Below are 23,185 nucleotides of genomic sequence, written 5' to 3' on the forward strand. Positions count from 1 at the left end.
TGATTGAGGGCGATGATGAATTAGACAGACAGAGAGGTGACACTTGGCGAGGAAAAGGCCGAGAGAATATGAGAGGAGGGTTGACAGATAAGAGAGTGAAAGCAAGAGACTGAGAGATGGGAGCTATTAGTATCAGACAGCCTAATCCCGGTCTCGCATTTGTTTATATGTCTTGGAAGAGTCCCCCAACTTCTAAATCCACAGTGCAGCTGTTCAAAGACAACGCAGTCATGGACCCCAGGGGTGGCAACGAGAAAACTACAAACTTAATTATCCATTTCCAAATGCATACCAGACATTTTTAGAATGACTCCCCAAATTAAAGGCAAGTTGTTAATGTTGGGATAGTAAAAAAGATCTATTAATGTGTTTATCTGAAAGCTTTGAAGTGCTTGAGAGAAGTTCTAGCATCTAAGATCTGAAATGACAGCTGAACTAAACCCTCTGTTAATACAGGGAGTTACATAATCTTTTGTTTGTTTGTTTTGCCTTTGAAATCTCCCTAAAATGTTCCCATCAACCACTGAAAGCACTAAATGGAACATTTTTCAAAATAACTCATGCCAGAAACAAAAAACTGAATCCTCAGTCGTACATTTTCTTGCCATAGTGGCTTCTGGGATGATGGGAAATGATTTTCAGCCTACGTATTGCATAAAAACCCTCATAAAGTAAGTTTTAAGTTAGACTATTAGTTAGATATCTATGCAGGGTAAAGTCCCCATGCTGAAAACTAGTCGGCCTCATAGCAGCTCAGTATGCAAAACGCATTCCTTTAAGCTGAGCGTCCAAACTGTAAAACTTCCTCTTCTCAAGCACAGCACTTTGTCACATCTGTCAAACTATCAATAAGGGAATTTTGCCATAAAATTCTTCCACAAAAAGCAGATCTCCTGCTCATATATGCACTCAGAGTGATCGCTGCATTATCTTCAGATAGAATTCATAACATACAGACTGAAGCACAAATCCTGCACATCCATGAAACTACATTTTCTGTTGCTTGTGCATCTAAAGCTGGTGACTGACATATGAAATCTGTTCATTTTAGCTTATTTTAAACCTCTAAACTCCTAAAATGTAAGAGTAGTGTACATTCAGCTTGTGGTATTTAGCAGAACAATTTCCTAGGGTGAAATTACTGAACAGCATGGCAAGTCTTGTATTTTTTTCCTAAAAGAAACACACACTTTGTGGTCTTCTGCATTTATATCCAGCTTACGTAATGCTGCTTCTATAAGGGCCTTTGGATTTCAGCGTGTAGGTTGGTCTCTATGGAAGCGCTGTATCTAAGAGAGGAAAGTACCATACCTGCTGTAATCCTTCTCATAAGCTCTGCAGCAGAGACAACTGATACAGGGTCAGATGATGAGGACATTTGCTAAAAATAAACAGTCAAGGCACAGAATTGTTGTAGTCATTACATAGTCTATTCTTGCACAGTGACATCTAAAAATACTAGCACTTCCCTTGTCTGTCTGTCTCGCCCACACAGAATTAAAGACTTTCCTTCTGTATATTTCTACTAACAGATTCCCAAAGAGGAGAGGAACAGCTGGAATTTAAAGTCAGGACTGTTGCATCACACATGGTTTCCCATTGAGAGTTAAAAACTGTACTTGTTTTGGGTTCTTTTTGTCCTTCAGTCACCCAGTTTTCATTTCTACCTGTGTCAGCAGATGAAATTGTAGCGATAAGGGGTGTAATAATCCTCCGCTCAGCTGTTATCAGATCTCTCGCTGTCCCCTGCAGGTGATGAGGCTTGCGTTCATCGACTCCCTAAACACAAATACTCAAATTACATACTGGACTGACAAGATTGTGATCTCTTAGACACAATGCAGCAAAGTCTGTGTGCAGGAGGATCATCTTCTTCCTGTACATAATTTAAATGAGCCTTAGCCTTGATTGCAAAACTAAACCAGCAGTTTTATAGCAAATAAAGTTTTATTTCTGAAATTATGCATTCTAGAAACACTCAGAAACATCCATCCCTACAGGACATGAAGGTAAAAGATGCCCAAATAACCAAGTATGTAAATATCAACCTTTTATTGGAGTGTACAATGTAGGAGTTCATTATTTGTCCAGGCTCTTTGATAAGACTTGGCGTCCATAACATCTTGTTAGCAAGTTACCTACAGAAGCTAACATCAGCGAAAACATGGCTAGGTTTTTAATTTCCTCAAAAAGTATCGTAACATTTGACAAAAGAGGTCAGTTCTTACATCAAACAAGGGGCAATTTGTCTCTCAAGACACAATTTTTAAGATGACACAGACACTTCTATTGGACACACTATGAGTTTCTTTATTGGGTCTTCTACACGTATGTTAGCAGTGCTAGCATGTAGCATGTCTGCAACACAGCTCATTAGCTTGTCAATAAAGTTAGTGTTGCGACATGTTTTTTTTTAGGTTTAGAACGACACATACTATTACCCTAAATGACCAAAAGTCATAACTTCAACAGCTTTATGCCTACCTGAATGAGAGGTTTAGTTACTAGTTAGCTAATAGCGAGCTAACTGCATAGATAAATGGCCGCCGCAGAGAAGCTTTGATAGGCCAAAGTGAGAGGGTTAGCAGTTAGCAAACATTTTTGCATCAGTGCAAAGATTTAATGAGACCTTGCATTCAGAAAAAAAGTAGTAAACGTTTCCTCTTACCTATGTTGTCTGTTTCCTTACTGATATGTGATTGCCTTCACCCTAACGAGTCATGTCTTATGATGCTTAACCTGACCCAAACGTTAGCCTAACTAGCTACTATGTGAGCTAATATTAGCATACTTAGGATGGATATTACCTCATTGCAAACGTCTCTCTCCAGTTTGTGGTACTGTTAGTGCAAAAGATAAGATAGTGTTGCTTTGGTTAGTAAGAATTTTGAAAAGTCTCCACATTTGGCTATAATTTAACTGCTGAAATAACAGCTGCAAATAGTTTATATCTTTTAGAGCCTGACAGATTGATTGATAGATTGATATTATCAGGTATTGTCTATCTTGTCCTGAAATGTGTTGATATGAAAGCATAATACAGAAAAATGGGTGCTGTTTCCAATACTGTCATCAAGATCTGCAGCACATGTAGCAGAGCAGATAGTGGTGCAGAGTCAAACTTTGTTTTCTTGTTAAATTGAATACTAGTTGGTGAGATATGCAATGACCCCATCATTTTTCAATATCACGCTAACATTCATATATATAAACACTCAACAGCCAATACGTCAATATTATGATTTGTCAATATTGGCATTGGTTGGGCTCTACTTTCTTACCATTGCAACTATCTTTCACTACTAATAAAGCAGATTTTTTGCATAATTTCCATAACTGATATGTTTAAAAGTGCTGTCCTTTGTGACAAATCCGCCTTTAAATAAATATATATAATATATATTTTTTAGGGGTTTTTAGAAAGTCTGAATCGTGTATGTCAACATAATTGTTTGGTCTTTGCAGGGAATAATTAGCCACCGTCTGGGTTATTTATGCAAGTGATTCCTATGCCATGATGTACTAGTTAGTCAAGAAAATGTTGATACTTGTTAGAAGAATGCCATGAATCTAAAGTTTCTCCGTAAAATGTGTCAGCATTTAATGTCTACAACATGATGAACACTACTTTAACCCTGCTGTTTCTGTACAGTAACTTTGCATATGGACCCATTATGAGCATCAGGTGTGTAAAACTAAAACGTCTTTATTCCTCAAGCTTTACACGATGAATGACCTGATTCAAACAAACAGGCATTTATTAATACTCTGCTTGCTAATGTTAAAAAATAAAGAGAGAAAAGGAAGAAAGAAAAATCACAAATTCAACTGAATCTGTAGTGTGACAAAACAAAAACATTCACAAGAGACAAGGCAGCCGTAACACTGTGGGCTACCTCCATTACCGTATGTAGTGTGATGTGTTAACGGTTAAAAAATGCTTAATGTCCACGTGTGTTCTATGTCATTACTTAAAGCATAATGTATGTCCAATTATGACGCAGACCTGAAAACGTCCTGCATTCATGCAGCGAGTCTCCTCTTTCAATCTGTGCAAAAATATAACAAGACTCAAACTCTGGAGCAAATTTACAGTCCACAGCAAATGAAGCTAAATATTCCAAAAAAGAGCCTTTTTCTTCTTTAAGAAAATATGAGTGCTAAACTAGGATCATTTGAATACGTAAAAATAAACTACAGAGCAATAGGGTATGAAAATAGTTAATTTTTTTTGCCCTCCTAACGAACAATGATGACACGATTAATCAAAAAAACTTTCTGGCAACTTGTCTTGTTGTCCTGTAAGCCCTCCCTTCAATCACTGACCAAAAAAAACCCCATTCATATCTAAGATTCAAGAGACACGTTGATTTAAAATTGCACGTTAATCTGGGAAAACATGGCAGGGAGCATGTGTGATGGGAGGCAGCAGACATGGAAGATGGCTGAGTAGCAGATGGAGGTTATGAACAGAGTTGGGGACGTGGGTGGAGGAGAAAGAGAAAAAAAAAAGAAGCAAAAAGTTAAAATGAGAGATGAGACATATAGACATATTGCTATAAGAGACTGAGATGTAGCCAACAGAGTCCAGACGAAGATAGAGGAACAACAACCTAAGATGAGAAACATTTACAGATTAAATGAGGTATTGCACAGATTAATAAAAAAAAGCATAAAGGCAACAAAAATATACAGCAAATTGATAGAACATTTACATTTATAATTTTGAAATTAAAGATTTCTTTTTTCTTTTTTTTTTTTTTTTAGAAAGACAAGAACAATTTTTAGTGTCATGATTATCCAGGGGGTTGAGAAAAATCGCTAGTCGTCCCATTCATCATCATCCTCAAAGTCCTCATCATCTTCATCGTCATCGTCCTCATCTGTGAAGAAGAAGGCATGTTTAAAAAAGATGATCTACTTTTTTTGAGTTCAGTATTCTCCTTCTATCATCTTTGACTTTATTTAAGAACTACCTTCAAGCAGGAAAAAAAGTTTCTTGAACCGAGAGGCTTAAAGTGGAAAAAATTAGTCATGAGAACGTACAAGACTGATGAGGAAGTACAGAAAGTGTCACCTGACATTCCCTAAATGACATAAAGTCTGAGCGCCTGCAGCTGGTGTTGAGTAACTGCTGCATTTTTTAAGGTTGAGGAGGGCGGGTGAGCTTCTCAGAGCATCACACTTCAGCATCCAGTCAAATTCAACGTGAAACAAACCCAGATAGACTTCTCACAGCTGTTTGTAGCTCAGTCAGTGACCCGTTTCATGTTAGCTTGACTAGAGTACAGCTTTAAAAGTATCTTAAATGCTTCATTTAAAGAGCACAAATGCGGTTTTCTTTAGTGTGTTAATGCTTTTTGTGGATGTAGAAGGGAAACTGCTACTTATCTGTCTGAAACGCCTCATTTGAAGTCCAGGCTTTCCTGTGTTACTTACTTAAATTACGATATAACACATTTGCATGAAGCCTACTTAGTGGCTAGTTTAGTATTCTCCCAAATAATGAGCAGCTTCCTCACAGTTTGAACATTATTCCCTTGAAAGAGACTCGTCTACTGGAGCTACATCCTGATTCTCAGAGATTTGCGGCTACGATATGTAACCAACGTTGACTCGTCTTTGCCAGGCTGCTGACCAGTAAGGACAAACTGGGTGTTTTGAAGAGAGTGGTTCCAAAAGAGGAGGCGGCAGCAATGTACAGTATAGGAAAAAAATTGTTTTTTAAACATTAAACCATGTAAACTTGCTCAAGTAGACTCCAGAAATAAAACTATAAACCGGTAAATGTCCAGAATATGGGCTGTTTAAATTTATATCATATGGAACTGAACCAGTGTGAATGTCATCCAGACAGACTCAAAACAATCCTGCTTCAAAATAATGCAGGTTGTTGTGGTCATTTTACACAAAAGAGAGCTAATACAACATGATCCAGAAAGGACAGTTTGAGTAATAGATCCATGAATTTACAGGCTTACCAAACTGCACAATAGTGGCGTGGTAATGAGGCAGAAATTTAATCTGAGATTTCACATATTTGATGCCCACTTTGCCAAATGATGCTGTATTACAGAGCATCAAAAGGTGAGTCAGGCTTAACTCTTAATTCTTCTGATGGGCGACCCTGCAGCAGTTAGCATAAGCTGAGGTGCCTGATAAATGAATGGAACATAAAGTTAATTTAACTTCTGCTGGGACGTTATTTTAGTAATTACAGTGTATATAAATTCCTGCAGTTTGCTACAGAACATGAGAGGAAACAGAAAGTTAAGGGCAAACGGCTAATTCTCAGCTGTTGTAAACCAGCAAGATGGAAAGTAGGACAGATGACATCTTTGTAAAAACCAGCATAGTTTGGCATCATATTGAATAAAGAAATAAAATGAAGGTTGTATGTTAGGTGTGCCAGAATAAACTGGAAAATAACCATTCAAACTGAGCGAAGCGTAACAATATTTGTGCTCAATTCTGACTCCAGTCGACTAGTCCAAGTTAAAATTTCTGTTTAACTGGCAGAGAAATCAATGATTTGAAACTTTCCTAGTTAATTTATAATGTTATATATAGTTGATAAGGTGGTAAATGTTGTGTTTGTACGTACCTGAAGAGTGAATAGCTTTGCTCCTTTTCTGCATCACCTCCATCAGGGCCCCGACGATGCCTGCCGACGGGGCCGGGGTGGAAGGTGTTGAATCGGTGTTATCATCCCTCTGTAAAGACGACACACGAGCAGCACGGTTAAAGCAGTCAGAACACGCCGATACACGGCTGATAACGGAGCAGAGGTGTGCGACGAATCAACGCTTACAGATTTGAGTTGGATTCCTTGTCTGATTTGGTCCAGAAGTGCATCTCTGCCGGTGCTGCTGGACACCGGCCTCTCTTTCTGCTCCACCTTCTTCAGCTGGGTTCCTTCTCTGATCTGACTCAGCAGCGCCGACTTGCTCCCGGACGACGGCGGGCCGCTGTCCCCTCCATTGGCCTCCATGGACGGCGGAGGAGCAGGGGGTGGAGGTCCGGGAGGCGGCGGGGGAGGAGGGGGAGGAGGAGGCACGCCGGTGCCGGATGGAGTTGAGGATGAGGGCGGAGGAGGCGGCGGGGGAGGCGCGACTGGAGTCGAGGCGTGGGCCGGTGGAGGGGGAGGCGGGAGAGAGCCTCGGCTGGGCGGGGGAGGCGGCGGGGCGCCCATGCCTGGTCGTGATGGAGGGGGAGGCGGGGGCGCAGAGACGGGAGCTCTGGAGGGGGGAGGAGGCGGCGGGGCGCCTCGGCCCCGGGCGGGAGGCGGGGGAGGAGGGGCCGAGCTGTGGTGGGGTGGTGGTGGAGGAGGACCGCCTCTGGATGGAGGAGGTGGAGGAGCTGAAGAGAGAAAAAACAAGGAAAAACTCAGAGTGAGAGCAGAAAACTTCCATCATTCAAAGGTCACAGTGAAGCTTTGAAGAACGTCATCTCAGACAGCTCTCACATTCACCGACTACAGACTGGAACAGTTGGAAGATCACTAAAGATTTCACAGCATCTCAAAAGTCCAAAATGCTCGTCAGCCCCCCGATTCTTGCTGTGTGCCGAGTCATACAGTTATGAAGTTCAGCCACAGGGGGCAGGCTTCTCATCTGGGTTAATATTATTAGGAAAATCTTTGTCAACAATCTTCAAAACTTAGATGTTAACAAGTTCAAACTGAACCTCAAAACCCCATTCCATGTTTGTAAGAATCATCTTAAAACATGCTTTTCAAATCCATTTTTCAAATCTACTTTGAACCTGCTGCTCTTTTACGACTAAATGCTGTCGATTTACATGCAAAGTTGCTCAGGTGTTTACAGGTGTTGCTAACCTTCATGTTAAGAGTTAGACAGACGTTCAACAGCAAAAAGAAGTTTCACTGCACGACAGTACCACTGTGAAAAGAAGGGAATCTGTCCAACATGACGATACGTCTCCAGCTGGCTCAGAGTCAGCAACTTAAGTCGAATCAAGAGCCAAACAGCAAACACTTAACTACCAAAGTAACTACGGAGACTGTTGAATTGATAGTTTGACTCTACATGCAGTCGTAAGCTGTCACAGCAGGTCATGCACAGAGACCTACCGCTCCACCTGGGAGGACCTGGGGATAAAACCACCACACCAGTTAGATTGTCTTTCACTGACAACCAACCAATTAAACACATTTTCACACGGTGAGCGTCCCATAAAAACACACATACTGTATTTTATTTGGAATTTTAGGTACCAAATCTGGCAGCCGAAGCCAGTAACACCTTTTCAGTGGCATCTTCCCTCTTTTTAATTTCTCAAATCAAATGAAAAGGTTCTGTTAAAACTTAATTCTCTTTTCAAACACACAAATCACCGGCTGCATTTCTCGCTGTGTGACATTCTTACCTTGTCTCCGTAGCTCATTCTTGACAGCCTCCACGCCTCCTTTCTTCTCGATGAAGTCGTAGATGACCTTCGAGGTCTCCTTGTCCTTCAGCTGAGCCTCAGAGATGCCGCACATATCAAACAGGTGCTTCAGCTCTGGGTCCAAGTTATTCAACTGAAGAAATAACACAGAGGAAGACATGATATTTGTTAGATGCACTCACACAGTAGATACAAATGACTGAAGATATAATAATATAATAACTGTATTTGTATAACACCTTTAAGAAGAACATTCACAAAGTGCTTTGACAGACAGAACATTAAAAAGACAAAATGTACAGAATGGATAGCTAATTAAACACTAGTTAAAAAGTTAGTAAAGTTAAAAGGGACAAAAGGGCAGAAAGTGACAACAGAGAAACAAAACAGAACTTTACTTGAAGTCAAGTCTATAAAAGTGGGTTTTTAGAAGTGATTTAAAAGAAGTTACTGATTCAACAAGCCTTATCTCCTCAGGCAGGCCGTTCCAAAGCCGAGGGGCCCGGTCACCCTTGGATTTAAGGCTGCTGCAGGGACATATGGGGTTAACATGTCTAAAATACAGCCAGGGGCAAGGCCTGATCATTTTTAGTGATCAGCAAAATCTTAAAATCAATTCTAAAACGGACAGGGAGTCAATGCAGAGAAGCCAGAATAGGTTAGATGTGATGTCGTCTGTTAAAACCAGGTGCGTTCTGGACCAGTTGGAGGCAGGAGAGTGATTTCTGAGAGGAAATAATAAAATTCTGCCACATAAACTGGGTTATGTACGGCTGTAGAGGCAGAAACCAACACTGTAGATGTTCACTAGGTAATACTGTATAATGAAATGCATATTAATAATCTATTATCTATACATCTATCCCAGCTGACTTAGGGTGAAGACAGGGGACACTCTGGACAGGTTACAGTCTATCACAGGGCTACATACAGTGCTAACCACCGAGCCACTGTGCAGCCACATTGATAATCTAAGAATGATAATGCAATGAGAAGCCATCAAACCATTGTATTAACCATCTGAACTCCAAAACCTGCTACTGAATTTGTTACTGAAAAAAAAAAAAACCAAACCCAAAATCACCAAAAACTCCCAGTTTATCAGGGCCAGAAAGTGTTATCTGATTTTCAACTTTCTGATGGTGCTCTAACTATTCATCTGTAATGCACTGTTGTGTCATGAAAATAATCCAGATTTTTCATCAATATCACTCTTTATTCATAATTCTTTGCATGACCCAGATTCTGTGAAAGCCTAAAAACTCTGCGCTCCTCAGAGCAAGCGTGACGCCATTAGTAAACAACAGTCACATGGCAAAAATTCAGGGATATTTGGCTGAAATGCAGGCTGCTTTTACACAGACAGGAGGAAAGTTCTGGTACAAAAAAGTACTGAAATATCTATATTATAAAGTGCCATTATGTTTTCCAGCAGTTGCGCCACTTGGGGGAATTTTTGACATGTTAATTCCATTTTTTGTAAAACAAATATCCAAATAAATTCAACTTTTATTCTTTTTTATGTTTTATGGCATACAGAGGACATTTTAAGCTCTCTCTACTTCTAACTATGGTTGTGTAGTTTCTATAGAAGTCCAGGACTTTATATTATAGGGAAAAATGAGGCCACAGTGGGTAAAATGTAACAGGAGTATAAAACACCAGGACTCTGCTTTGAGTTCAGAAGGTTAAACACAGTATGTGTTCTATCACTGTGAATACGGTGGGCCAACAACATTTATTAATGACCGCTCAATATATGACATGAAATGTCTTGTTTTAGCTGACCAATATTCCCAAAGAATAAAAAAAAGATTTTAATTTATTCTAATGGAATACAGCTACGTCAGAACTCACCTTCGACAGAAGACTGGTTCAATGTGGAGCATGATATTTATGTAAAGGAGAAAGTAACGTTTCCTCTGAGATTCAAGACAGATACGTTTGAGAAGTGTTGGAATAGTTGGATTGAGTTTATCAGCCCATATAGATCAGACTTTAAATGACATAATATATTTGGGGTTTTTTTGTTTTTCTCTTTTCCTTGCATGTATGTATGTGTTTTATTTTTATTATTTTTATATACTCATTCCGTATCTCTGTTCGTTTACAAAACTGAAAAGCAGTTTGCAGTGCATGTTTCTAAGAAATTGTGCATCTGCTGACCTCTTCATGGAATAAAAAGAGATTTTTTTTTTTTAAAAGCAAGGAAGTCTAACATTTAAGAACTTGGAAGCATAAAATGTGATGTAACAGGGTTGAAAAATGAAGCCATTATCAGAAAAGCATAACAATTTTCTGTGAAATCATCATTACAGACACATTTCCTTGATGGGCAGAACTGATTATCAGAGGTTTGGATTCAGTCAGCAACCATGACAAAGCAGTTCAGATACAAGAAAATAAATATTGTGCCAAAGGGGGGAATCTAATAATATTCTCCCGATTCACATGACATGACATCTCCACCGACTTTGGGCTCCTCAAATCAGTAAACATACTGACTATAGCAGAGTGACTTTGCAGCTCATAATCCCTCATGTTCGAACACACACACGATCCCTGGCTCTATATATGATGTGACCGTCCTCGTGTTAAGCTGTGTGTATGAGCTCAGCAGCTTAGTAACACATTGTGTGACTGACATGTCGGGAGTTTGGTTCAGTTAAGATTTGACAAAGCAGGATCAACTGGCCTGAGTTGGACTTTTAGAAATAAAATCCACCGATTCAATCAAAAAGCGAACGTGAGGGTGAACTTTCTGTGACGTTATAGATGGTTCTGGGGAGACATTTCTAGCCAACAATCTGAAATAGCTGAAAATCAGAGCAGAATATGAGCCATTATGCTGCCACCTAGTGGTGTCTACGTTGATTACAACACATTTGTTCAGAGTTCCTCCTTCAGCTCTTTCGTTATTTCTTATTGCCTGTCATTTTTAGCACAGATTACAAAGAGATCAAGCATAATAGCAAAATAAAATTATTTTTGGACATGTGTCCTGTGTCTAGATGAGGCGTTTAGGTTGCGATGGTGCATCAATGCTCACTTTTTAAACAGCATATTCTCCCACCGTCATGTATTATATAAGTATTTGAATCTAAACTAACGACGTCAGCTACCATGCTATATAAAAAATAACTAGAAGTGGGATTATTGTAAGAACCTCAGGCTTATATGGCAGCAGGATTTTAATTTAAGCATTGATAAGAACTCTTGGGCCAAGAAAATTCCCAGATCAGACTGGTTTCACAAGAGAAAATCAGGAATAAAAAAAAGCTTATCCAGTATTATTCTACACCTGTCAGTCTTCATAAAAGCATTTTATCAGCAACGATTAGAATAGAATTTGTTCTAGAAATGTAAAAGGCATGCGTTATTGGCTCTGTCACAAAACAATAAAGGAGTGTCCCAAGTCTATCTGCACCTGAATCAGTTTACCTTTGTCTCTTGGAGGGCAGATAATGTTTACCCAAGATTATCGAATCAGCTCTAACGGTTTTTATCTCAGCTGCTGGGGTTATTATCTGTGAATGGAAGAGTTAATGATACCCAATTTACAAACTTTAGGAGGCAAATTAGGCTGTCTAGTATCAGTCTTTTATAAAAAATGAAGAGAAAACACATCATAGAAGTGAAATACTATACTTTTGGAGAAATGTATTTGCCTTGTGGACGTATGAGTCATGTCTCTTTCTCATTTAATTAACAGACAAGTTAAAAAAAAGTGGGTTTTGTTTTTGCTTTGGTTGTGCCACTTTTGTCTTCAGGTTTCATCTTGAAAGAGGTTACTTAATGACTCCTTTAAGGACTCTGCAAACTGACCTTTGAATTATTGATAATATAGTCTGTGCTACTTTAAATATTATTTTAGTGTTCCATTATAAAACTCAACTTCTCAAAAAAAAGTGAGATTACGCTGAAGCTCTTAACTTTTACTTAAAAAAAAGCAGTTTTTACTTTATCTACAGTTTCTGGGTGCTAATGATGGAAAAGACATAGGTGCATATAGCTGGTAAGACTGTAAAACTTATCTCTCATGCTTTCGTGAATCCCCGTCTTTAAAACCCCGAGATAGACTGACGTCACCTGTTAAAATCAGTCTAAGTCCTTGAAAGCATTACCTTCAAACCAAAATCATCTCAACTTCATTTTTTCATTTATAGCCAGAGTAAGTCCGCTGACCTGTGTGATCTCCAAGCCGTCACGCAGAATCCGGCATAATTACTGATGATGCTTTTTGGGAATGAGTCCATGGATTATGCAGATGCAGGTCGATTCTGTTCCCTCCGAAATCTCCTTGTGTAACGTTTCTGATGACTCGGGACACGCAGCTCAGCTTAATATTTCGGAGCCGATATTAAATTTGAAAAATCTGCCTGGAAGGTGGAGTCCTGACTGACAAACTGAGAGGCGACGGGCCAAGTTTGAAGAAGGTTTTAGAAGTCACACACTCCGACATGTGCAGACACACCGAGACAAACAAGCACTGACATTAGGGTAAATAAATACTTACATCGAAGCCTGTGTTTGGATCCCATCCTACATGCCCAATGTGCCTGTGGGAGAAAAAAAGAGAAAGAATATGAGATATGATGTGGTAAAAAGGAGAGCTGGACAGAGAGGGACACATGTGTTGCTAACCAGGTCGTCCATTAGTAACCTTCAATGTCTAACCAAACATTACGAGAACTGCAACTGACGCTTTCTGCAGTATTTATCTCACACAGGATTGCACTCTGAATATAAACAGCCTGGATTAATGCAACACCACACGCACAAGTTCACCAGCTCTGGGTCAGTATGTCGTATTTCCATAAGCAACTGAAAACCCTTCAAACACAAAGCTCTTGTGTTGTAGTTTCTAAAAGATTCTGTCCTCATCAGACCCCTACCTTTGACTTCAAATACATTTAATACACTGTTCCTGTTGTGTGCGAAAGACCAGTTAAACCAGAATACACCGAGGTAGCATCTCCTCCTCAAAAGCTTCCTTAACATTTAACGAGTAAGGCGGACGAGTAGCAATTTAGTTTTCACCATCGATCTACAAAGTACGATTCCGTTAGTAAGAAATTAAAAATGGATATCAAGAATTAACATCATGAGTAGTTAGAAATGAAATGTAGATATTTTTAAACCCCTAAAACCCCCAAATCCTAATCCAGCAGGTTTGAAAGGCATGTTATCTTTTAATAATTGGAGAATGAAACTGTTGCTTCTCAACTTTCCAACAGTATTTAAACTACTAATCTGTGTCGTGCTGTTCAGTCAGAAAAATGAGTCAAATCTGAGCTAAAAGTTGTGATATTTCATTGACATCACTAGATTCTACACGTCACATTTAAAAATTAGCAAAAAAACCCTCCAAGATGACAAAAATTCAGGAACTTTCAATCTGAACTTGGCTGAACTGCAGGCTGTGTTTACACAGATAAAGCCAGGTGTGGAAACAATAACAAATTCTACTTAGTGAAATATAAATGGTAGGTGGCATCATCATTTGTTTTCTAATACAAGAAACACCTAATTTAGTCTAACTGATCAATCAAAAAACATGAGGATTCCAGGTTTTCTTAATTTAATATAAGTAACCAAAAAATAGAAGTTGTGTTTTTTTCTTTTTGTATGATCTATCGCTTAATAACTGTTAAACTGCAAGGAAAACACTTCTGAGTTATCTCTACCTTTCTAGCCAAAACTGCTATTGCTTTTTTTGGTAATAAAAATTGTTTAACAGGGAGAAGAGAGAAGGGCTAACCATAAGATAAGTAAAAAAGCTTTATGTTAAAAAGGTTTTGGTAATCAATAATAATAACAAAAGGTCTGTGATTAATTAATCAACCGTAGGACAGGTCAAAGAACAGCATTAACGGCCTCCCAAAGCCTGCCTCTTTACTTGGTGAGCTAAGTGCTGGTACATTGTTAGCTCCCGAGTCGGAAAAGAAGACAGAGCGGTGGAGGGACGTCCACAGCTGGAGACGAAAGAGAGCTCAGTTTCTAACAATCTTATTTAAGTTTAGGGTTGACGTCTATAGGGAAGGTAAATATGAATTTGTAAACTTGTGGTTAAAGTTAGAATAACAACAGAGGGAGTTTAGAATATATATAAAATAAACTGTGCTTTTTATATCCTTTAAGTTTAATATCTGAGATAAATAAGTAAAGAAATGTCAGGAGAGGGACACTTTGGACTAAGATTTATTGCTTCCTCAAATAAATTTAGGAAATCCAGACAAGATTAAGTGCTGTAACAAAACAACACGCAATTCACAATAAATACTAAATAAATAAACACATAAACAAAAAGTGGCATAAGATAAATAGTCATGTAACTGAGAAAAAAACAAACTGGAAATCATTTAATAAAATATATAATAAATACAAAGACAAATCATCAATATAAAAGGGCTGCTGCTGATTCTGGATTACACCTCATCTTGATAGATGGATGTCAAAGGCGTACCTTCTTAACAAATTAGAGCTAAAGATAGACAGATATCACTTAACGGAATGAAACAAAACAATGTTTCATAAGAAAGACTTTTTATTTTTTAAATTTTCATCCAATGACCTCTGAAGAAAGCTCTTATAATCTGTGATTTAAGCCGGATGGATCCTTTGTGGCTAGGTTGGAGAGGCCGGGTTAGGGTTAGCAGTGTTACCAGTTACGTGGTCATGTTGATTTGGAATTCAAACTAGTCAAAGAGCAGTTGCTGATAACTACAATAGCTTATATTGCTACTGATTAAATGTTAAAAAGGTTGACCAAACGTGGTATTTTCATAATGAAATACAGCAAGAGGAAATGGCTACTACATCTGGATATTTCTGCAAATAAGTGGAAATAAACGGGTCCATGCTGGAGTATTGTAAAATGCTACATATTTTAAGTGAAAATCATGACCAGAGTTTTAATTTTTAAGCCCATTACACGGCTGTAGCGCCACCTACAGGTTAAGTGCCACATGCACAGGACTTTATACTGTTCTGTGCAGCTCCCAATATGCTTCAGTTATGGGTCTGTACGCAAACCAGAATGATTTTTGTGACTCAGAGTGGCAAGATGCATGTTCAGCAAAAACCGTAAATATCTAAATTGAAGGAGTCTGAGAAAAACAATCTAAACAAAAACCCACAAACCAACACTGAGGTCAGTGTTTATCCATCAGCTGAAACAAACCCGACCCTGTTAGTGTCTGCGGTGACTCACTGGAAGTTGCTCGGCGTGCCGATGTCTGCCTTCGTCAACCTCTTCTTCTTCCCTTTGCCCTTTTTCTCCCTCTTCTGGAAGGAAGAGTGCACGATGTTGTTCACCTGAGAGTTGTTATGGTAACGCTGAACACTGTTGATCTCTGGGTTTTTGATGTCCACAGTGGCCATGGGCAACGTAGGTCCTGGAAAATTGATGGAGACGGTACTGAAGTTATAGTTTGCACAACAGCACATAGGACAGTTTTATTGAGAAAAAAACTGAGACAAAATGAGTTGTGGGGTTTTCAAAGACACTTATGAAGTATTTTTATACACTCAATGCAAATACTTTCTTTATACTAAAACGGAAACACGTAAAAGTGTTTAACAAGTCATAAAACATGATAAATTGCTCCGACTCCATATGGAAATCTGAGCATGAGAATTTTCCAGGCCAGTGATGTCCTTTTAATTATGTAATCCATTATTTAATGACTATTACAGACTTTGTGTGGTGCAGAGATGACATGAAGAGCATGTTTTTTTAAAAATCTGTCCGTGAGAAAAGAGGCTTAGAACTGTATATACTGTATATAGTATTTAATGTATTACTGACAGGTTATTCTAACTAAATCACAGCAACGGTTAAGACTGAACGCTGATACTAAGCAAGTCTATTTAGGACTGACAGCGTCTCTGAGATATGGAAGCTTGTTGTGCAACTTGTTTAGTCAGTTCTGTGACCTACTATCTTTTACGACATCCATTCTGCGTTCCCATTCATTCTTAAGTGAGTGCACTTTTACTGGTGACGCATGCCTCAATCAGTCGACCAAACTGTCAATAGATATTCTTCTATTTACTTAACCTACACTATCATTCAAAAGTTTGGGGTCACCCAGACAATTTCATGTTTCCCATGAAAACTCACACGTTTATCCATGCGCTAACATAACTGCACAAGGGTTTTCTAATCATCAGTTAGCCTTTCAACACCATTAGCTAACACAATGTAGCATTAGAACACAGGAGTGATGGTTGCTGGAAATGTTCCTCTGTACCGCTATGGAGATATTCCATTAAAAATCAGCTGTTTCCAGCTAGAATAGTCATTTACCACATTAACAATGTCTAGGTTGGATGTCTGATTCATTTAATGTTATATTCATTGAAAAAAATGATTTACTTTCAAATATGAGGACATTTCTACGTGACCCCAAACTTCTGAACAGTAGTGTACATAAAAGGAGGCTTTGCCATGAGAATTAAGAAATGAAAATGAGTTACCAAACTAACAAAACATTAATTAAATACACATTACATTGCATTTTAACTACACACACACACACACACACACACACACACACACACACACACACACACACACACACACACACACACACACACACACACACACACACACACACACACACACACACACACACACTCACACACTCACACACACACACTCACACACACACACACACACATATATAAAGGGAAGAGGATGACTCTGCTTTCGTTTTCAATCTATGAAAAGGAATTGGACTGGATGACGCCATGCAGGCCGACCCACAAATCCCATAAGTCAACATCATAATGCGACACGCAACAACAATCTGTACCGTACAACACATAAACACTGAATTTACATCAACAAGAAAGGACGTCCACCACCGGATTTGCACAATATCACAAGCGTTTTCTCCATGTTTCTCTCTAAGTTTGACAGAACGTATTCTGTCCTGTTTTCTAACCATCACTAATCCAGCTGAAGCACATACCTCCGACACCCTCACTACAGGGGCTTTTGGGGGTTTTGCTTGGCGAAGGTGAGGCCGACCGGCTGCGTCGCCTCCTCACCCTGTCCCAGATACACCCTCTGTCTGGTGCTCCGCAGGTGGTCATGCTGACGTCTAAGAGCATTTTGCCGACCAGGCTGCAAGCTCGCTCTTCGGCGCAAATGGAGAGCCGGGCAGTGGGGTCGGAGAGAGACGGGTACAGTTCGTCCTGAGGGAGAACCAGGCAGTGTAAGGATGACAGGCAGCCACCAGGGCCCAAACCTCCACCTCCTACAGCTGCTCCTCCTCCTCCACTACCCTCACAGTTAAGTTCCTCAGAGGGAGCCGACAGAAAGGTGGTGCAGAACATCATCGTAGTTGATGGTTTGGCATGAGAGATGGAGATCTAGTTCTGGCACGAAGCAAATGTAGAAGATCTTCAGGTGGAATTGACCCAAAGAGAAGTTCTTAACTCCAACCGGGAAAGAAAATCCACGTCTTGTCTTGGTTTGTTTCAGATATGATTCCAGTCTTCAAAGGTGTTTTGCTGAAAGCTGAGATCCAAGACTTTCCGAACAGTACAAAAATATACCACCTTCTTATGGATGAGGACGCTACCGAAGCAACTTCCTCATCAGGTGGAGTCGATATTCACTCTGTCTGAGCTGCAAAAGCAGACATCCAGCAATGCCCTAGGAGGAGAAAAGAGCCACCCAGCCAGCATCCAAAGTTAATTCATCCTCCTCTATTCCCCGCTGTTAGATTAAAACGCTTGCATTGGCTCGCCGTGCCCGTTTCTCCACCCACCTCCTCCCTTTCCCCGCAAAACACACAAATGGATCTAATCCCGGCAAATTATTCTGGATTTAGGGATGGATTTTTTACGTAACCACTAAAACTCAACCATGGCATAATCCCCACATTAATCTCTGGGGGTTCTGAAACATGACGAACCAGTGGGGTGAAAGAAAGAGTGGGAAAGGCAGGGTGACGGAAAAAGAGGGAGAAAATAGGGAAATTGAGACAGATTAACAGAAGAGATGAGGAGAAAGGGCGCTTGAGGTCGAGTTGGTAAGGGCAGAGTAGAAAAAAAACAGACTAGAGATGACAGCGATTATGCAGTGATGGGAAATGAGACCAAGAGGAGATATTCCTGTGGGAGGACAAGGAAATGAGACAATCTGCACACTAACATGTGCTTCTTGAGAAACTGAAACCATGCATGACTAATCCAAGAGAGAAACTGGTGTGAACATTCATATACAAATGCATATTTAGGCTGACGTACGTGCAACAGGTTCCTTTCAAATCGCTTCAGTTTCATATCTCCTGTCCAACTGTCATCTTAGCGAAGCAACATGAGAGAAAAACGATGCCAAGTCAAAAATCAGACTCCTGGCTGCAACTAAAATCCATCTTTAGTTCAAAATAGGTTCCTATCCACCTCTAAATTATATATAGTAGTTTAGGAATGTTTAATTGTGTTGTGGATGACCGTATATAGCAGGGGTGTCAAACTCATTTTAGTTCAGGGGCCACATTCAGCCTAGTTTGATCTCAAGTGGGCCGGACCAGTAAATAAACAGCGTAATAACCTATAAATAACCACAATTCCAAATTTTTCCTTTGTTTCAGTGCAAAAAAGTGCAACTTACAGATCACAGAGTATCTACAAAGACACAAAAAGTTTAGTCACAGGTATCTGGAACTGAATGATATAGTATTTTACTTTATGATCAAAATGACCAAAGTCAGACAAAAAAAGACAAAAAACAACAAAAACATGACAAAATACTACAAAAATCTGACGCAAACTGACAAAAACGAGACATAAAACGACAAAAAAATGAATCAAATGACATGAAACAAAACAAAAAAAAGACAAAAAAAATGTCCAAAAAGTCTCAAAGTGGCAAAACCCCCCCACAAATGACGAGACAAAAAACATTACACAAATGACACAAACAAGGCCAAAAATGACAAAAGCGAGAAACAAAACAGCAAAAAGTAGACTAACAACACAAGCAAGACAAAAATTTTTTTTAAAAAATGACAAAAATAAGACAAAAAACACAAGTGAGACAAAAAGGAAACAAAACGACAAAAACATGAGACAAATGACAAAAGTCAGACACAAAAAGACAAAAAAACAACAAAGACAAGACAAAATATTACAAAAATGAGACACAAAATGACAAAAGAACAATGTGCAATCCAGTATTTACTTTATGATCCAAACAACTTGTCATGGTCTAGAAATTATTTTAAACTTATAGCTTTACAAATTTACAATTTGTAGTTAATATCTTCTCTGTAATTTTTACACTTTGCAAAGTCGTCCCATGCGCCAGATTGGACCCTCTGGAGGGCCGGCTTTGGCCCGCGGGCCGCATGTTTGACACCCCTGATTTATAGCATCAGACCAAAGCAAAAAACATCAGCATCAGCTAAATGCTAAAACATGTCATTTCCATCGTTTACACCTCTACATGGCTGCACACACACAGATACTAATAAGCCAGCTGGGTCACATCGTGCAGCCTGTCAGTCCAAAACCAGTTCATCTCCTGCCCCTGCTGTCTTCTGCTTTGAGGTGCGTCCAAAAAACCAAGCGTGCACACATCCACAAACATCTGTTTAGTCATCGCACCATTAATGAGTGGCAGAATGATGCCACAAAGGGCAGGACTCCATTACAAGACTCTGACATCACGTCATACTTGATGTAATCACATAGTACTGCTATTAGGAAGTTGAAGTTTCAGTTCCTCCGGATTCCAACTATGACTGTGAGCCACAATTATAATTAACAAAGCAGTTCATTGGATTGGATTGGCAGGAAATATGCAGATGGAGTTTGTGTGTATCTACTGCTGGAAAGGCTGTTGATGCTTTTAAGGTCTTTTACGATTATTCTTTCTGAGATTGAAAATAAGAGGCAGAACAAACAGTGGTGACCTGATTCCATACTACAAAGTAACTGCTAATGCTATTTACTGCTTGCACTTGCTAGGCATTTACTACTTTTTGCTGTTAACATCCAAATAATGACCAATTTTTACCTTCTTTAAACTAACACATCGCTAACTTAAAATGACATGAAATGATTTATATTTATGTTTTACTATCGTTCACAAGCATTTTCCTGATATAAGCAGCTCCTAGATTTGTATTGCAGCACTAAAGTGTTCACACTAAATTATTTTTAAGCATGTTTATCTCTCTAATGTGACTGAAACTTGCTGGAAGCTAGTTTGCAATATGGAATTAGGAAACAGCTGTTGATTTAGATGTTAAAAGGTCTTTCTATATATCCTTCGATGCCAGATTGTTGGTGTCTCCTACTTAAAAGAAATCATCCAGAAACTCTACCCGCCCGTCAAAGTGAGCAGATTGTCACAAATGTTTTCTAAAAACCATCAGACACAGGTTTGACTCTGGTTTTACACTTTTTTTCCCTGATTATCTCTTTAGTAAACAGTGGAAAACGTACCATTTGGAGGGTCGCGTCTCTTCTCTGTGAACACAGACAAATTAAATCATTACAATCCTGCTCCAAGTAGCGGGTTGTGTTAATAAGAAGCGACTGAAAGTGCGCCAGATGTACAGAGGTAAGAAAGTTGGTTTGTATTTTGAGGGCAGGATTCGGCGGGATTGTGCATGTGCTGCAAAGAACGGAAAGTTATTCAGAAATAAATTGCCAAGCAAAATGATCCGTTAGTGTGTTTAGGAGACGTCAATCACACACACACCACAGCTAACACTGCATCCACACATATGTTCAAACATACAAAAGCCTCAATAAAAATTCTTTCTATCTCATATTAGACGACAAAATATACAAACACTAGTACATAAAACAGAGCTGGTAGAAGCACAGAGGCTGTTAATTAAGGAGGGTTACTCTGCAGAGCTCAACACAAACACACACACGCTTCAAAATACTAATGGCTTGGTGTTTCCAGAAGAAGCCTTGTAGATTATGCACCCAATGCAGAGGGAAAAGATGAAAGAGAACAATCCATCGGAAAGGCCAGGAAACGACCGGCAGAAAAGGAAGAAGGTGGATGGATGGTTTTGATCAAGCAGATGATGATACGAGTTCAGGATGAGGAGTCAATCATAAATTTACGATGGCATCTGCATGGCTGTGGATGCTCATTTTGAGATCAGACAGAATGTACAAGAAGACTTAAATGCAGCTAAAATTTCTAATTTCTAAAAGTCTAATCGTTGTTGGTGCTGTAAAAAAACACTTATAAGCACTCTTGATGAAGCATTTTAAATTAACCCTATGAAACCTAAATATAGCTGAAAGTTGTGCTTTTAAAAAATGCATAAATAATCAAATAAAAGAGAAGAATTGCTAAATTGGGAACTACTCACTCCACTATTCATATGTGATGTACAGTGTGTTGCAAAAATTATGCAAATTCAAACCAAAGTAAGGATATTTGATCATTGTACTTGTCTCGTGTCTTTAAAAATGTGCCTAAAATATATTGTTTGCATTAAGCGGGTTCTGTTAAAAAAAAAAAAAAAAATTGTGATCTGTAAGTTGTAATGTGTAAATAATAAACTGAGGCATAATTATGCTGAAAGGTAACTTATTTTTCTGAAGAAATTTTAAGTTGCTCATAATGTTTTGTAAAAAGATAATTCCTTAAATGTGAACATTTTTGCACTAAAACAAAGGAAAAATGTTGAATTGTTGTTTTTTATGGGTTATTATGCTGTGATTTTACTGGTCTGGCACATTTCAGACCAAACTGGGCTGAATATGGTCCCTGAACTAAGGTGAGTTTAACACCCCTGCTTTAACTGGAGAAAAGCACCAACAATTTCAGTTTCTATCAAAGTATTTGAAAGGGTTTCTTGCAGCACCAAATTTAGGAAACCTCTGATTTGACAGCTTTAAAGATGATTCTTTTTTTAATGTGATTTCTATCATTAGTAAGACAGAAGTCTGTCGTTGTTGATGTGTTACCAACAGCTGAAAAAAAGAAGAGGATTGTAGATGTGGAGAGGAACAGAAGATGACACAGTGAGGTGAACAGACCCAGGCAAAAAATCCTCAACTTTCAATTGACTCAAAATATAGCTCTCATCATTCCAGTGCCTTATGTACTGAAATTCTGACTTTTTTGCCCAGTTCTGTGTAGTTGAGTCAAAAATGACAAGTTTAGAAATGAATTTGATCTTGTGCTCCCACTGGTCAGTTAATGTCAAGCCAAAATCACTTACAACAGTTGTTAAATAAACTGCAGAGAGACGATTTGGCTTGAAATAAGGTTTAAAAAAAGCATCTGATTGCTTTGATCACAAGATAATATATTTGCTAATCATGTCATTTTTGGAGCAAGTTAGATCATTAGTTAGGTTTGTGAGTAGGTGAGCAGCGGCGGTAAGATGGTACCGGTTTTCCTCTGTCTTCTCCCGATTAGTTCTGTCACATTGCTTCGGAAACGTTTGGCCTCCTCCTCGTTGGCGAAGTTCAGACCCACTTGGCATGTCTGTCAACACACAAAACAACTGAAATTTGGTTTCTTTCATAACCGAATCTCCAAACTTACTTTCCTCAATGCGTCTACAGTGACCAGTCTCAGCGTTATGGCATCAATCAGTGGTGTCAAATACTTCATGGTCTGCTGGAGTCACTGCACCTACCAGCAAGATGTTTGCTAGACATGGGGTCTTGTCATGTGAAAATCTTTAGATGTGACACACAGCTACATTTTCTAGAGCAGAGGTGTGAAATTCATTTCAGTTCAGAAGCCACATTCAGCCAATTTGATCTGAAG

At 39.1% G+C, this 23,185-nt stretch overlaps 1 protein-coding gene across 5 annotated transcripts in view; it reads right to left on the minus strand.

Annotated features, from left to right (window-relative positions):
* Positions 1–2,037: 2,037 nt before the first annotated feature.
* Positions 2,038–23,185, minus strand: part of waslb (WASP like actin nucleation promoting factor b) — a 32,405-nt gene continuing 11,257 nt past the window's right edge. The window contains exons 4-12 of one of the 5 annotated variants that reach the window (XM_035957244.2): positions 22,801–22,897; positions 20,878–20,901; positions 15,623–15,806; positions 12,926–12,968; positions 8,389–8,542; positions 8,093–8,110; positions 6,812–7,359; positions 6,605–6,713; positions 2,038–4,883 (exon numbers count right to left, since the gene is read on the minus strand). In XM_035957244.2, the coding sequence (XP_035813137.2) occupies positions 4,822–4,883; positions 6,605–6,713; positions 6,812–7,359; positions 8,093–8,110; positions 8,389–8,542; positions 12,926–12,968; positions 15,623–15,806; positions 20,878–20,901; positions 22,801–22,897 (1,239 nt within the window). In that variant the 3' untranslated portion in view covers positions 2,038–4,821. Of the gene's footprint in view, positions 4,884–6,604; positions 6,714–6,811; positions 7,360–8,092; positions 8,111–8,388; positions 8,543–12,925; positions 12,969–15,622; positions 15,807–17,387; positions 18,852–20,877; positions 20,902–22,800; positions 22,898–23,185 lie in introns of those variants that run through there. The other 4 variants (XM_035957245.2, XM_023290249.3, XM_035957246.2 and 1 more) reach the window with 4 other exon arrangements.

This window comes from Amphiprion ocellaris, chromosome 21, assembly GCF_022539595.1.
Source record: "Amphiprion ocellaris isolate individual 3 ecotype Okinawa chromosome 21, ASM2253959v1, whole genome shotgun sequence".
Classification (NCBI taxonomy): domain Eukaryota; kingdom Metazoa; phylum Chordata; class Actinopteri; family Pomacentridae; genus Amphiprion; species Amphiprion ocellaris.